At 42.6% G+C, this 14,024-nt stretch overlaps 1 protein-coding gene across 1 annotated transcript in view; it reads left to right on the top strand.

Annotated features, from left to right (window-relative positions):
- Positions 1–14,024, top strand: part of DOCK2 (dedicator of cytokinesis 2) — a 459,258-nt gene that overhangs the window by 193,478 nt on the left and 251,756 nt on the right. Inside the window, exon 27 of the mRNA XM_065905443.1 lies at positions 10,940–11,035. Coding sequence (XP_065761515.1) covers positions 10,940–11,035 — 96 coding nt within the window. The remainder of the gene's footprint in view (positions 1–10,939; positions 11,036–14,024) is intronic.

Genomic DNA, 14,024 nt, shown 5'->3' with positions numbered 1-14,024 from the left:
ATGGTTCCTAAATGGAGTTTATCTTATTCAAACAAGGAATTTTGACATTGCCATAAGACAATGTAATAATACTGAAAATGAGTTAGTGTACAATTTCTGTTAATTAAAAAAAGTTATAAATAGCTCACAAGCCCCATTTCTAAAGTGGAAACCTTAAAGGAGCCCATTTCTGGTTGGCCATTTGTTAATTTATCTTCCTTGTTACATGTATATGTTATAAGTGATACAAAATTGCTATAAAGAGCCATACACATAACACAGGAGCCTTGCAACCAAGAGGACACAGATTCAAATTCAGCTCCATCTCCTATTCTGTGATTCTGGACAGGTTTAATAAGCCTCTGAATTCTGTCATCTGTAACATGGGGAGAACCAGTGTGTAGATTGATAAGATTATTCTGTGAATTAGATGAGATGTTCCTGTAAAGGCCTTGTAGTAGTATCTGGCATATATTAAGTGCTCAACTTATATTGAACAGCAATAATAATTAGATTAGAATGGACCTTATTTTACATCTTAAAATAGGGTAACACTTATCCCTGGGGTTTTGGTCAAGATGCAGCAAAATAAATACAAAGCACACAGCCTGGGAGTTGGCGATGGACAGGGAAGCCTGGCGTGCTGCAGTCCATGGGGTTGCGAAGAGTCAAATATGACTGCGCGACGGGACTGAACCAGACCGAGCACCGCCCGCTGCCCGGCACGCAGTGTGAATTCAGCAGATGTCAGCTGTGTTCTTTACTCATTACTCCTTACACAACCCCTGTAAATGCCTTCCGTTTTGAAGAACAAAACATGAAAGTAGAGCATCTCCAAGGTACATCTTCACAAATGGCTCCACCCAGCCTCCATGCATCAGCATTAAGATGGTGGACTCTTAGACTTTGCGAGGTTCAGTTTTTTGCACTCTAGGCTGTGGTGTTGGAGATTCCAGTATTTATAAGGCCCCCACAAAACAATTTACAGAATCTGAATAAAAGCAACATTTCTCTCTAGGCACAATGGTGTTTGTGTGTGTGTGTGAGAGAGAGAGAGAGGTCGATGGTTTTGTCACTTTTTTTCTTGTTGCTTTAAGGAGATTGTTTTACTTGCCATGAAATGTAGGTTAAAAGCTTTTGATAAATGGAATAAAATATTTCATAGTTGCGCCTTTTTACAGAAGGGTTGGCCTGTGTGACTTTGCAGTGCCTCTTGCCCACGCTGTCTCAGTAACATTGACAACAGCCCTCTGCGTGTGAGCGCCGAGGCTCCGTGGCCCCCTCAGGAGCACAGGGTGAGTGCTGTCCCGGAGGGGGAGCACCCTCACCTCTGAGCACAGAGCTGTGCATTGCAGTCCCTCGTGTGTGTCCACTCATCCCTCTGTGAATATGGTTCCTTAGGTGTGTAGCATGCACGTAGCAAGCTTAGTCACTCAATCATGTCCAACTCTTTGCGGCCCCATGGACCATAGCCTGCCAGGCTCCTCTGTCCATGTAAGAATACTGGAGTGGGTAGCCATTCCTTTCTCCAGAGGATCTTTCTGACCCAGGGATTGAACCCAGGTCTCAGGCATTGCAGGTTGATTTATTACCGTCTGAGCCACTAGGGAAGCCCTAGGTGTGTGGACTGACTCTCATTTTGTTCCAATTGGGCAATAGTTCTATTTTCTTTATTATTATACATGATTATTGTGAAAATGTCCAACAAATCTTAGCAAGTAAATTATCCCTTTAATCTTATATCTCTTCCTCTCCTCCCTGTTCAAGATTATCACTGTTAATGATTCCCTATTAATTTTTTCAGAACTTTTGGCCATAGAAAAATATTTTTCAAAATACAAATTGATTTATATCATATGTGGTGCTCTGTAGTCTGCTTGTACTGATATATTAAGGATATCTTTCCAAATCAAGATGTATCAATGTTCCCCTTACTCAACTGTGTGGATAAGCCATCATTTATGATAGGATCCCAATTTGGGGACATTTATCTTACTTGCTACATTTGGATATTATAAGTGATACAATATGCCATAAGCAGCTGTGCACACAAATGTCTGTGTTATTATTTACTTTGGACACATATACAGAATGATGTATCATCTACAGAATGCTGCCACATCCATTCGTGTCTGTGATCCTAAAAAACGGAGGCAGTGGCAATTACAAGCCTGGACTCTGGAGTCAGACAGACTTGAGTTGGAGTTTGGATCAGCATTTATGTGGCATGTGACCACAACCAGAACCTCGGTTTCCTCATCTGTAAATCTTGGATAATGAAAGTATTTCCCTCATTTCATAGGGGCTTTCGGAATTCCTTAAGGTAATACATGCATGCTGTTGTTCAGTCACCCAGTCATGTCTGACTCTTTGCGACCCCATGGGCTGCAGCACTTCAGGCTTCCCTGTCCCTCACCATTTCCTGGAGTTTGCCCAAATTCATGTCTACTGAACTGGTGATATTATCCAACAATCTTATCCTCTGTTGCCATCTTTTCCTTCTGCCTTCAGTCTTTCCCAGAAAATATGTGCATAATATGTAGTAAAAGCTCAAAAAATGTTAGCAATCATGTGTTGGAAATACCTACAGAGAACCATTAGGTTTGCAAGGTAATTCTGGTATTGTGGGTGCTGTTATGCCACAGATGAAGAAACTGAGGCTCAAGGAAGGAACATAGTTAGTGGTAGCTCTATAATCTCTCAAGGTGAGACTATATCTTTAGAATCCTAAAAATCATTACCAGAGAGATTTTGGAGGGTTTAAAGCACTTCCCACCTCGGCACCACCATCATACTTTGTATCGTGGAAGGAGATAGAATTAGACAGAAGTGAGCTCGGGTTCAGACTTAGCCACCAATCAATGGATAATTCCTGAGCAAGTGGAATTATTATTCCTGTGTAAGCCTCTCTGATCCCTGTATTTCACATCTGGAGCTTCAGTGGGTTTTTAAGATAAGGAAATGAAATGTATGTCAAGTCTACACATGCAGCTCCTGGCTTATAGCATGACCTTGAGATTGTCAGGTAACAGTAGTGTGAAAGTGAGAACCCACATCTTCCTTTCCTTTATCATCTCCCTCTACCACCAACTCAAACTCTCCCCTCTAGAGAAAACTAACCTATAGTGCAAAGACACTCATGACCGCAAGAAGGCATTGCCCAAGTCCTAGCCAGAAAGTGGGGGTTACTCATGGGTAGGAGAGGCAGAGATGATGGGGTGCAACAAAGACCCCCACCCAACCTCACTGATCCTGACTCCCATGTCTTTCCAATCACTAGCTGACTCTTTCACTTGCTTCCCACAATGAGCTGTTCTGTGGTAAAGTCAGGTCTTTCAGAATGGAAACCAATTCACATAAGAGGAAAGAAAACAGCATTAAACCCAGAATTAAACTCATGAGAAAATCACATCACCTCCAGGAGCCAGAGCAAAGAGAGAAGATGACTCTGCTTTAGGTGATAGTGGGTACTGTCTTGGAAGTTAGGATGTTTTCTTTCTAGGTTAGTGTTTGTGGTGCTTTTGAGATCAGAAAGAGGTTGAAAAGACTTTCTGTATAGGAACACAAAGAAGAGAAAAACATTAGTGTCCATGGATGTTATGGTCAGAATATGCATTATTACTCTTTTGTTAAATGAAGAAGGTCTTTGGATTTAACTCTGTAACTGTGACCCGATAAGAGGAACTGGGATTGTCCTTGGCATGAACACAAGGACCAAGGCTGTTTGCATGCTGGAGCAGAGGGAGCAGTCAGTTGGACTTTGCTTGGTAGAACTGATTTTTCATTCTAGCTCTGATGACATGACTTGTCACTGGTTACGTGACTTTGTAGTACTCACCCGCCTACCCTCCCAAGAAAGTTGAAGTTTTTTTTTCTGTAAAATTAGGAGCTACTTTAAAATTCTTTTCGAAACATGAGACATCTGTATTATATAATCTCATTTTTTTGTTATTTAAACATTGACCCATGTACTTGTAATTCTTCTAATTAAATCCACTCACTTATAAATATTTAAACATGAAATTTTAGGGTAGACATCTTTGAAAAGATGGTAGATGAAACATAGTTATATATTTTGCTCCCTGTTAAAAGCCTACTGAAAAAATATTAAAGGGAGTTTTATAAAAGGAAGATAGATATCATGTGAAAAAGTAATAAATGACATGATTCATAAGCCAGCAGTGCAGAAAACTGAAAACTCACCCAGTCTAAAGCAAAGATTGCCCCCACAGTTTGAGGAAATGGTGGTACCAAGTGTCCCTGGAGGTAGGATGAAGGAGAGAAGTTCAAACAAGGAGGATCTGTTGCAAGTCTGTGTAAGAAGCAGCCTGACTCTGAGCAGCTGGGTCACTGAATGTTCATTCTGTAAAGAGGATAAAACAGCAGGTATCTGGACTAGGAGACACCAGGCAAAATCGAAAGGAGTGATGTCTCACTCAAAACAAGGTTTCAGTCAAAGTATGCATCCTGAAAAACAAACAAACAAAAAAAAAATGAAGTATGCATCCTGGAACCTGACAGGCCCAGCACTTTGCCCCACTCAGCTTCTGCAGTGCTGGCAGCCAGGCCTTGACCCTTTAGACAAGAGATCAGAAAAGTCCTGTCTGTGTAATCTGACCAGCCCAGACCAGCCCAGAAGAAAGAACTGTGTGTACTGATACCTGAGCTTCTCATACTAGCTCCCCAGTCAGATCACCCTGCAGTGAAGCTTCCAGACCACCAGTCCTACTCCCATGCCCTGTGTTGGCGGCCAGCCTTTGAGTTACCCACACTAAAATGTGATCATATCACCCCTGGTTAAAGAGAACTAAGGAAGAACTCTGGGCTTCCCGGGTGACACTAGAATGGAAATTGGTTACAGTTTACCAAACATTTTAAACTGCTAAATATGAATGTCAAAGTGTTAGACAGCCGTGTCCAGCTGTTTGCAACCCCATGGACTGTAGCCCACCAGGCTCCTCTGTCCATGAGATTCTTCAGGGAAGAATCCTGGAGTGGGTGGCCATTCCCTTTTCCGGGGGATCTTCCCAACCCCGGGATCAAACCTGGGTCCCCTGCATTGCAGGTGGATTCTTCACTGTCTGAGCGAGCAGGGGAGCCCGTGCTGAGGATGGATCAAAGCAAAACTACACACACTATGGCTGGATGGGAAGGAGGAATGGGAGGGACGCAGGGCCTAATGAGGAGAGACAGCATGAGAGTGTGACCCTTGTCTCACATGGTGGAGAACTTGCAGATAGCACCAGAAGGAAGAAAACGTTTGTTTAAAATAGGGGTAATGCACACATGTTCTGGCGACACAGTCATACATACCAAAATAACAACTTCAGCAGCTAAGAGAGGTAAAGAAGTTCCCCTGGTGAGGAGAACATCAGGCACTGCTGTTTTCTTGTTTTGTTTTTTTAATGAACCTTGGAGAATGTTTTTAAACTACATACATTTGTAACTTTGATAAAAATAAAGAAATTTATATCACTGTCATTAAGTAGTCAGCATCAGAGTCCTCAAACAGTTAAAAATATCAACTACGGGGACTTCCACTGGTATTCCAGTGGCTAAGGCTCCTAATGCAGGGACCCTGGTTCCGTCCCTGGTCAGGGTGCTAGATCCTCTGTCCTGCAACTCAGAGTTCACATGCCACAACTAAAGATCCTGCACGCTGCAACACAGACTGAAGATCACACGTGTGGCGCCTGCATCAGTCACACAGTCATGTCTGACTCTGTGCAACCCCGTGGACTGTAGCCCACCAGGATCTTCTGTCCATGGAATTCCCCAGGCAAGAATACTGGAGTGGGTTTGCCATTTTCCTCCTCCAGGGGATCGTCCCAGGGATTGAACCCATGGCTCCTGTGTCTCCTGCACTGCAGGCAGATTCTTTACTTGCTGAGCCTTCAGGGAAGCCCCTGATTAAGACATGGTGCAGCGTGTCTTAATAAATATCTGTTATTTATAAATTTATAAATAAAATTTTATATATATATAATTTATAAATAAATTTTTATTAATAAAATTTATATATATAATTTATAAATAAACTTTATAAATGTATAAAATTTATAAATATAATTTATAAATAAAATTATATATGATTTATAAAATTATAAATAAAATTTATAAATATATTTATAACAGATAAATAAATAAATATCTGTTAATATCATCTTATGCAATTAGATAGCAAGTGTCAGAGTTTCATTTGATAAACTAGGGTACAAGCTGAACAATGAAAGAGCTGATTTAAAAGTATTTAGGATTATTGATTTTTTTTTTGTGGGAGAACACATGCTTGTAGAAAATTATCCTTACATAGAAGACAAAATTCTACAAATCAGTAGAACCTTTAGCAAATTAGCAAAAAGCAAAAAACAAAACTCACATTTGGTTATTTTTCTACAAGTTAACCTTCATTTTCATAGAGCTGTAAATACTTCTGGTTTCTAATCAGTTGTGGATGGTTCAGTTAAGCTCAGTTAGGTCAGTTAAGTTCAGTTCAGGCAATGGGCTGTGCTCAGTTTGGTTCAGTTCAGTCCCTCAGTAATGTCTGACTCTTTGTGACCCCGTAGACTGCAGCACGCCAGGCCTCCCTGTCCATCACCAACTCCTGGAGTTTACTAAAACTCATGCCCATTGAGTCGGTGATGCCATCCAGCCATCTCATCCTCTGTCATTCCCTTCTCTTCCTGCCTTCAATCTTTCCCAGCATCAGGGTCTTTTCCAATGAGTCAGTTCTTTGCATCAGGTGGCCAAAGTACTGGAGTTTCAACTTCAGCATTAGTCCTTCCAAAGACTATTAAGGACTGATCTCCTTTAGGATGGACTGGACTCTCAAGAGTCTTCTCCAACGCCACAGTTCAAAAGCATCAATTCTTCAGCGCTCAGTTTTCTTTATAGTCCAACTCTCATATCCATACATGACCACTGGAAAAACCAAAGCTTTGACTAGACGGACCTTTGTTGGCAAAATAATGTCTGCTTTTTAATATACTGTATAGGTTGGTCATAGCTTTTCTTCCAAGGAGCAAACATCTTTTAATTTCATGGCGGCAGTCACCATCTGCAGTGCTTTTGGAGCCCCCCAAAATAAAGTCTGTCACTGTTCCCACTGTTTCCCCATCTATTTGCTGTGAAGTGATGGGACCGGATGCCATGATGTGGATGGTAATCAAACAAAACTACATTTCCTGAGAGTGTTAAGAGGACTGCTCCCCTCTTTTCCAATATGGGAAAAAATGTCAGAAATGTTGTATTTAAAAAACATGCATCCTCATTTTGCTTTATTTCCAAGTTTCGGATATTTTCCCTAGACACTTGCCATAAATAAGCTTTAACTTTAAAAGTAAACACTAAAAATAAAAAGAATATTACTAAGTTCTCATCAGATGCTGCTGTGAGCTGTCTGCTCTTTGTTAAAAAAGTTTTTTGTTAAATAAAACTTACCCTCTTTGTTAAAAAGGAATCTTACATGAACTAGAGGGGTGTTAAAGACATATTAGCACTAAAGAGAGGTTTTTCTACTTGGTGTTATCAAAAGGGTTAACATAACCCTTTCTAATATTTGAAAAATTTCAAAAATTTGAAAGAAGGGGATACCTTTCACACAGTTGTATTCAAAGTTAGGAAATGCTGTGTCTGTGTATCACTACTTGAAATTGTCTCATGTATGCTATGCCCTATCACAATGCTGGAAGCACTGTGGGAAAGCAGTAGTTTTGAATCTCTTTCCGCAGAGTCCTTGGGCTGAAATCAGGACTAGGATGAGCCAGGAAGACAGGGCTGCTCCTCCACCCCCATGTGAGCTCTCCTTTCATTATGTGATATAGTAGGTTTAAGCATTTCATTTAAAGAAAGGACTCCAAGTTCCTTCCAGATCTCACAGCTTATGATTATTAAAAAAAAAAAAAAAAAGGTCACTACAATTTGCAGTGTGTTTAGGTTGGAAGGATTAATTTCTTTGCCAGGGCCATAATAGGAAGACTGACTTTGTCATTTCAATTACAAGCCACCATTTAGTTCGAGCCTGTAAGACACATTCCTAGAGGTTCCCTCCCCTTGCCTGGCAGCAGAGCAATTAACGGCGGGTGATTTGTGGCTGCATTTTTACTGCTTAGCGCAGGTTTATCATCTTGAAAGTTTTCCATTTGCATATAAGCTATACATTCTTTGGGTGACATTTCGATATCATTCAGAGTTTAGATTGTGCATTGCCTTGTACTGCACTTTCTGCTACGTGATGGGAATCTGTAAGCTGAGCCAGCATGCTACTGTAGACCTAGAACAGGAGTTGCAGCCACCACTCTTGAAGGTTTACTGCGTGTTGACCCTTAGTACTTTTCCTGCAGGACGTTATATTTCAAAACAGTACGTTGAGGTTTTTATTGTTTGTCATTTTATAACTAAAAAAACTGAAATGCAAACAGGAAAAGTAATTCACCCCAGGTCTCCTGGCTCAAATAAGCAGAACTGAGATTCAAACCCAAATCTGTCTGATCCCAAAACACTCTGCTACACAACTTCCCCTATTTGACAGTGTTCCACTTTTAAATACCAAACTTCCTGAGCAGTCTAATTGATGCTCTTTGGATTAAGAAAAATGGCTATTTAAAAGAAGCAGGGGGCAGGAGGGCAAGAGAAAAGGGTTTTATTATCTGTATTGGTAAAGGAAGAGATGTAATCCTAGAAAAAAATAACATCAAATGGAAACTATCGTATAAATTTGCAATGGGCTTAAGTTGATGAAATGGCAAAGGAATGCAGAGAAGATAAGGGGGTAAAGAAAAAAAAAGCACTGAAGATTTCTTTAAAGGGAAAGAAAAGATTAGAGGTCACCGAGGGCAGTTGGAAACTGGCTCAACTGAAGGCAGAGTCTGTCCATTTGAGGTATGGAAGAGGCTAGCCAGGTTTCCAAAGTAACAACCAGAGATCTGTGTCCATGTTCCAGCCAGTCTGGGTGAGATTGGATGAGGGGAAGGTTCTGCAGCCAAACTTCTGGGTTTGAATCCTTTTTCCTTGACTTTTAGCTGGGTATCTCTGGACAGATTACTTGACCTCTCTGGCTTCAGTTTCCTTATCTGAACAATGGAGATCATAATATCATCCATCTTGTTGTGAGAGGAACTAAAGTGTTTAGCAGTGTGCCAGGATTTAGTAAGCTATGAGCATCATGCTCACATGGTGCAAGAAATAGGAGGTTGTAAACCAGTAAAAAGGCTTGAAGAAACAAAGGGGAAGGAAATCAGGAGAAACGTTCACCTGTAGCCAAGAAGTAAAGGGAGATGTTCTCTTGCCCACTCCTGAGCATCAGGAGGAAAATGTCAGATGTGGGGAAAGGCAGGATATAATGGGGGAGCTCAAGCCTAGCCAGAGACTGAGGTCTGGCTGAACTTAATGGAGTCTGAGAGTTGTTTCTGTAAAATACATGCTCTGATGGCAGCTCTGTTGGCAGAGGTTCTTGAAGTTAGCTCCACGGGGCTGGGGAATCGGGGATTAGCCAGCGTGTAGAAGTGAGTGTAGGGCAGAGAGAGAAAGCAAACTCTGGGTTATTCATCTTTGAGTGCCAAGAGTCACTGAAGGCACTCGGGGAGGGAAGGGCATTTTTTAGTAAGTACTTCTTGTTTTCTCATTCTCTCTTTCACAACTGTGAACCTTTCTTCCATTCATTTGTTACATTAAGAGATAAACCACAGTTACGCTGGATGCAGCAACGATATATAAGGTGCTTTATGAATGAGTGAGTGGTCATCTGCTTTTTCAGCCACCATTTCTTTATCACTTTCTCTATGTCAGGCTACTGTTAGGGCCTGGAGTCACAGGATGTTCCCAAATCCAGGCCTTCATTTCTAGCACTTCACTGTGTGTGTCATGGTTCTCAGCCATCAGACTAACCCACAGGCCATTCAGAAATCCCTGATGTCCAGGATTTATCTCAGACCTACAGTTTTTCCTGCAGTGGAATTAGGCGAGTGAATTTTTCCAGAATTGGCATTTTTCACTTTTATGTTCACATCAACCTTGAAAGACTGGTTAGAAAACCTTTCACGGTTTATAAATAAGGAACCTGAAGCTCAGAAAGGTTAAGATGATAAGTGAGGTCACACAACAGGTGAGGGCAAAGTTGGAACTCAGGTCCAGAGCTACTGAGTTTACAATCCACAGCCTTTCCACTTGGCCACGACTGCTCTCCCAAGTATACATGAATGAAACTCCGTGCCTTAAGTCTGTGCTGATAGAGGGATCTGAGGACATAGGCAAACATACATAAAACACTTCCCTACCACACCATGTGCTCAAAAACCACCAGCAAGTCCTACCTAAGGTTCGGGGACTTGTATTTAAAGTGGCAGAACCCTGTGAATGCTACAACCTGGCTGATTGTCAACTTCTTTCATCCAAAGTGGATAAAGCACTTTAAACTGCACAAGCTCTCCCACAGTTATGGTTTTCATTACCTACCCCAGCCCCAGCTACAGAAACACTGCCTTCTTTTATTTGTCTCTCCAGCCTAGAGGTAACAGTGGCTGCCTCCTATTGCTAACCCCTGTTACCTTCTTTGGTGTCTCAGCTTTTTCATCACCTGTATAACCAGTTTCCTGCATTAGATTCCCTCTTATTCCGGGTTAGATCCTGTTACACGGGTGAAGAACCCAAGGTTCAGAGAAGTTAGGTAACTAACCCAATATAATAATTCTCGACGGGGTTAGTACTCTGCACCATCAGTTTTGATTCCAGAGTTTAAGTTCTTGATCGCTGACTGTTGTTTAGGGTGGTCAGTGAGGCTCCTGCTGCCCCGAGCAGGTGGTGATGGCAGGGGAGTTTGGTGGCCATGCTGGTGCTGTGGCCGACGGAGCTGGTGGCGGTGGACCTGGCGATCACCGTTTCACCACTGCCGGGTGTCCTCTGGGAGAGGTGTGCGGCGTTCACACAGTGCCCTGGTTGTCACTCAGATGTCTCTGTGTTACAGGCCTTCACCTACCACCACATCCAAGAAATCATGGTCCAGCTGCTTCGCACGGTGAACCGGACAGTCATCACGATGGGGCGGGATCATGTTCTGATTGTGAGTAGATCTTTTCCTCTTGTCAAACATTCCAAACTGTTTGGGGTCAGGGAATGACTTTTCTGGAACATCGGTCATGTGGGACGCCCAGCAACAGTTGCTGCTTTGTTTCGGTTATGGAGGTCAGACGTCTGCTGTGTGGGCTGGGAGAACGTGGGCGTTAACTCGAGCTGCTCAGATAAAAGCAGACTTAGGACGTGTCTGCCAAGGTGAACGCAGCAGGTGAGTGGGGCCTCTCTCGGTCTCAGCGTCCTCCTCTACAAAGGGTGGAAAGTTCTGTCGCCAGAGCGAAGATTGTGTAGGTAAGGCATGGCCAACTGTCCCTCCTTTGCTCAGTCTCACGGTGGTCTTCCATTTCACGCAGAATAAAACCCAAACCACTGCTAGAGCTTGAAATGCCCTCTCCCCCTTGATGGTTCCTTTATGTGTTTCTCCCACACATAAAACATTATTCCACTTACTAGTCCCTCTGCTTGGCCTATCTCTTTCTTGCTTATACCCTGATGTTAATCAAATCTTGGCTTAGGTGCCACCTTATCAGAGAGACTTTCCTGCCCTGACTGCTCTGTCCACAGTATCCAGCACTTGTCCATCTGCTTTCTATCTCTACACCTTACTCCTTCATGTTTCTTAGTTCGGTTCAGTTCAGCCGCTCAGTCATGTCCCCATGACTGAGTCTTGGGGTCGCTCAGTCTTTACGACCCCATGGACTACAGCAGGCCAGGCCTCCCTGTCCATCACCAACCCCCAGAGCTTACTCAAACTCATGTCCATCGAGTTGGTGATGCCATCCAACCATCTCATCCTCTGTCGTCCCCTTCTCCTCTTGCCTTCAATCTTTCCCAGCATCAGGGTCTTTTCCAGTGAGTTCATTCTTCGCATCAGGTGGCCAAAGTATTGGAGTTTCAGCTTCAGCATCAGTCCTTCCAGTGAATATTCAGGACTGATTTCCTTTAGGATTGACTGCTTTAATCTCCTTGCAGTCCAAGGGACTCTTTTAGTACTTATCACTATATAAGTGATATATATCTGTATGTGTGTGTGTGTGTGTGTGTGTGTGTGTGTGTGTATTCTTTAATGTCTTTGCTTATTGGCTGGCTCTCCTTGTAATAATATGAGCTGAAGAATGAAAAGATCTTTGTCTGTTTTGTTCATTTGTATCTTCAGACCCTACAGCAGTGCCTGGAATATAATAGGTACTTGATAAATACTTGTTGAGTGAATGAATGAGTGAAGGAAAAAATGAAATGTACCAGGCAGGAACTCTAAAGTTAAATGGAGGCAAGTACTACTCAGCTTTGATTCACTGAAACTATGTGGTGCTGGGGTCCAGCCTCAGCAGGATCCAGGGGTACCCTCAGGATGAACGGCTTCGGTGAGAGAGAGAGACAGAGAGAGAGACCAGACTGGGGGTGTGCAGCAGAGTCTGGCAAATCTTTATTTTTTACCGTAGCTTTTATTTTCTAAGTTAGTACATTTTTAAGGGGAAGATAGTTTAATATTACATTAGCTTATCCTTCACGAAACCAGGGTGTTTCCTGCATACTTCTTTGTGAGAGTCTTGTACATTATCTTCTGGCCTTGGGGCCTATTGACATTTTATTACCTAGGTGAATGCAAAGCTGTTTTCCATAATCTATTCTTTAATGAACACAAAGGTCAGTCCTTTTGCAGAAGTTATCAGTTAAATTTATCTAAAAGGTTTACCACACAAAGACTCTGCAGCTCTGATGAGGCAGCCCCTGTTTAGCATTCCTGGTTAAAATTAACAATTCTAAACTCTTATTTTTCTAAATCTTTAACCACTTCTGGAATAATATTTTTGTGTTCTCTAATAGGGCTTCCTCACCCCTGGAAGGGCTCTGTGCCTATTAGGGCCTTTTGTGTGATCAGGTTCTTTATGCTGTTCATGATTAAGGTGTTGTGAGCAGTCATGTGCATTAGTACGCTTTTGCCAAGCAGGCTATAATGCCAGCAAAGGGGTCTAAATTGAAACACTCCTTTCATCCTGGATAATCTTATAGGATACCACTGTCCAGGGGACATATTGATTAAAGTTCTAAGTTGATTCTGTTTGGAAAGAGACCGGGGAAGGCCTTCTACCCGTGTCACAGAAATTAGGGAGTAGCCTAATATAGCAAGCATCAGAAAGACAGAGATCATCTTTCAGGTGAGCTCTGGGGCAGCTTTTCAAAATCCCTGAGGTCCTGATCTGCCTTGCTTGTCAGGTCTTCTCCTCATGACCTTGTCATGGGTGGGATCTCGTGTGCCGGCTCCCGGCAATGTGGGATTAGCTATACAGCTGTCAGAACTCCCAACTTCTCGAGGGAAGCTGAAAATTCCCATACTGTATGTGAAATTTCCTGATGTTTAACTGTTGGCAGCTGCTTAAAAATATTTATAAACATTTTATGATCCCCGAACATCTGGATTCAGCTTTCAGAAAGCCAGTTTGAGATCCCTACTTTAAAATAGAACGGTGTGAGCCAGGTTGGGGGTTGTTGACTGTCGATAACTACCGCCTTGCTTCGTGGGTACAGAGCATGTGGTGCTGGGGGTGCTGGGCAGGGATTTGATCCCCGCTTAGAGGCGGCTGAGTGTCACAGTCTTCTTCCTCCCCACCCAGTCCTGTCTGCTCATGTGGGTGCTCGGGCCCTCACTGCGCAGTATGTACAGTTAAAGGAGTGTGACATCCACGGAGGGCGCCAGCAGGGCCCAGGCGCTCCTGCCTTCTGACGCAGAGAGCCATGTGAATCATTCTCTGCCGTCTGTCCATCCTTCCACCTTTAAAGCATCACCATTAGTTTTTATTCAGTTACAAGTTTCCACATCTGTGGTTCCCATAATGCACCTTACATAAGCTTTTTATGACCTCCCTAATCTTTATTCCTTCTCTTTGGAGCCAGACCTAAAGACGATCAACAATCCCTTTGGCTCATTCCGTATATAGCAGGCTCTTAACTCTCAGTCTCTTTTTGAGAGCAGCGAG

Source organism: Muntiacus reevesi, chromosome 14, assembly GCF_963930625.1.
Source record: "Muntiacus reevesi chromosome 14, mMunRee1.1, whole genome shotgun sequence".
NCBI classification, from domain to species: domain Eukaryota; kingdom Metazoa; phylum Chordata; class Mammalia; order Artiodactyla; family Cervidae; genus Muntiacus; species Muntiacus reevesi.
The sequence above is the reverse complement of the archived record's forward strand: the minus strand, read 5'-3'. Positions and strand labels throughout refer to the sequence as shown.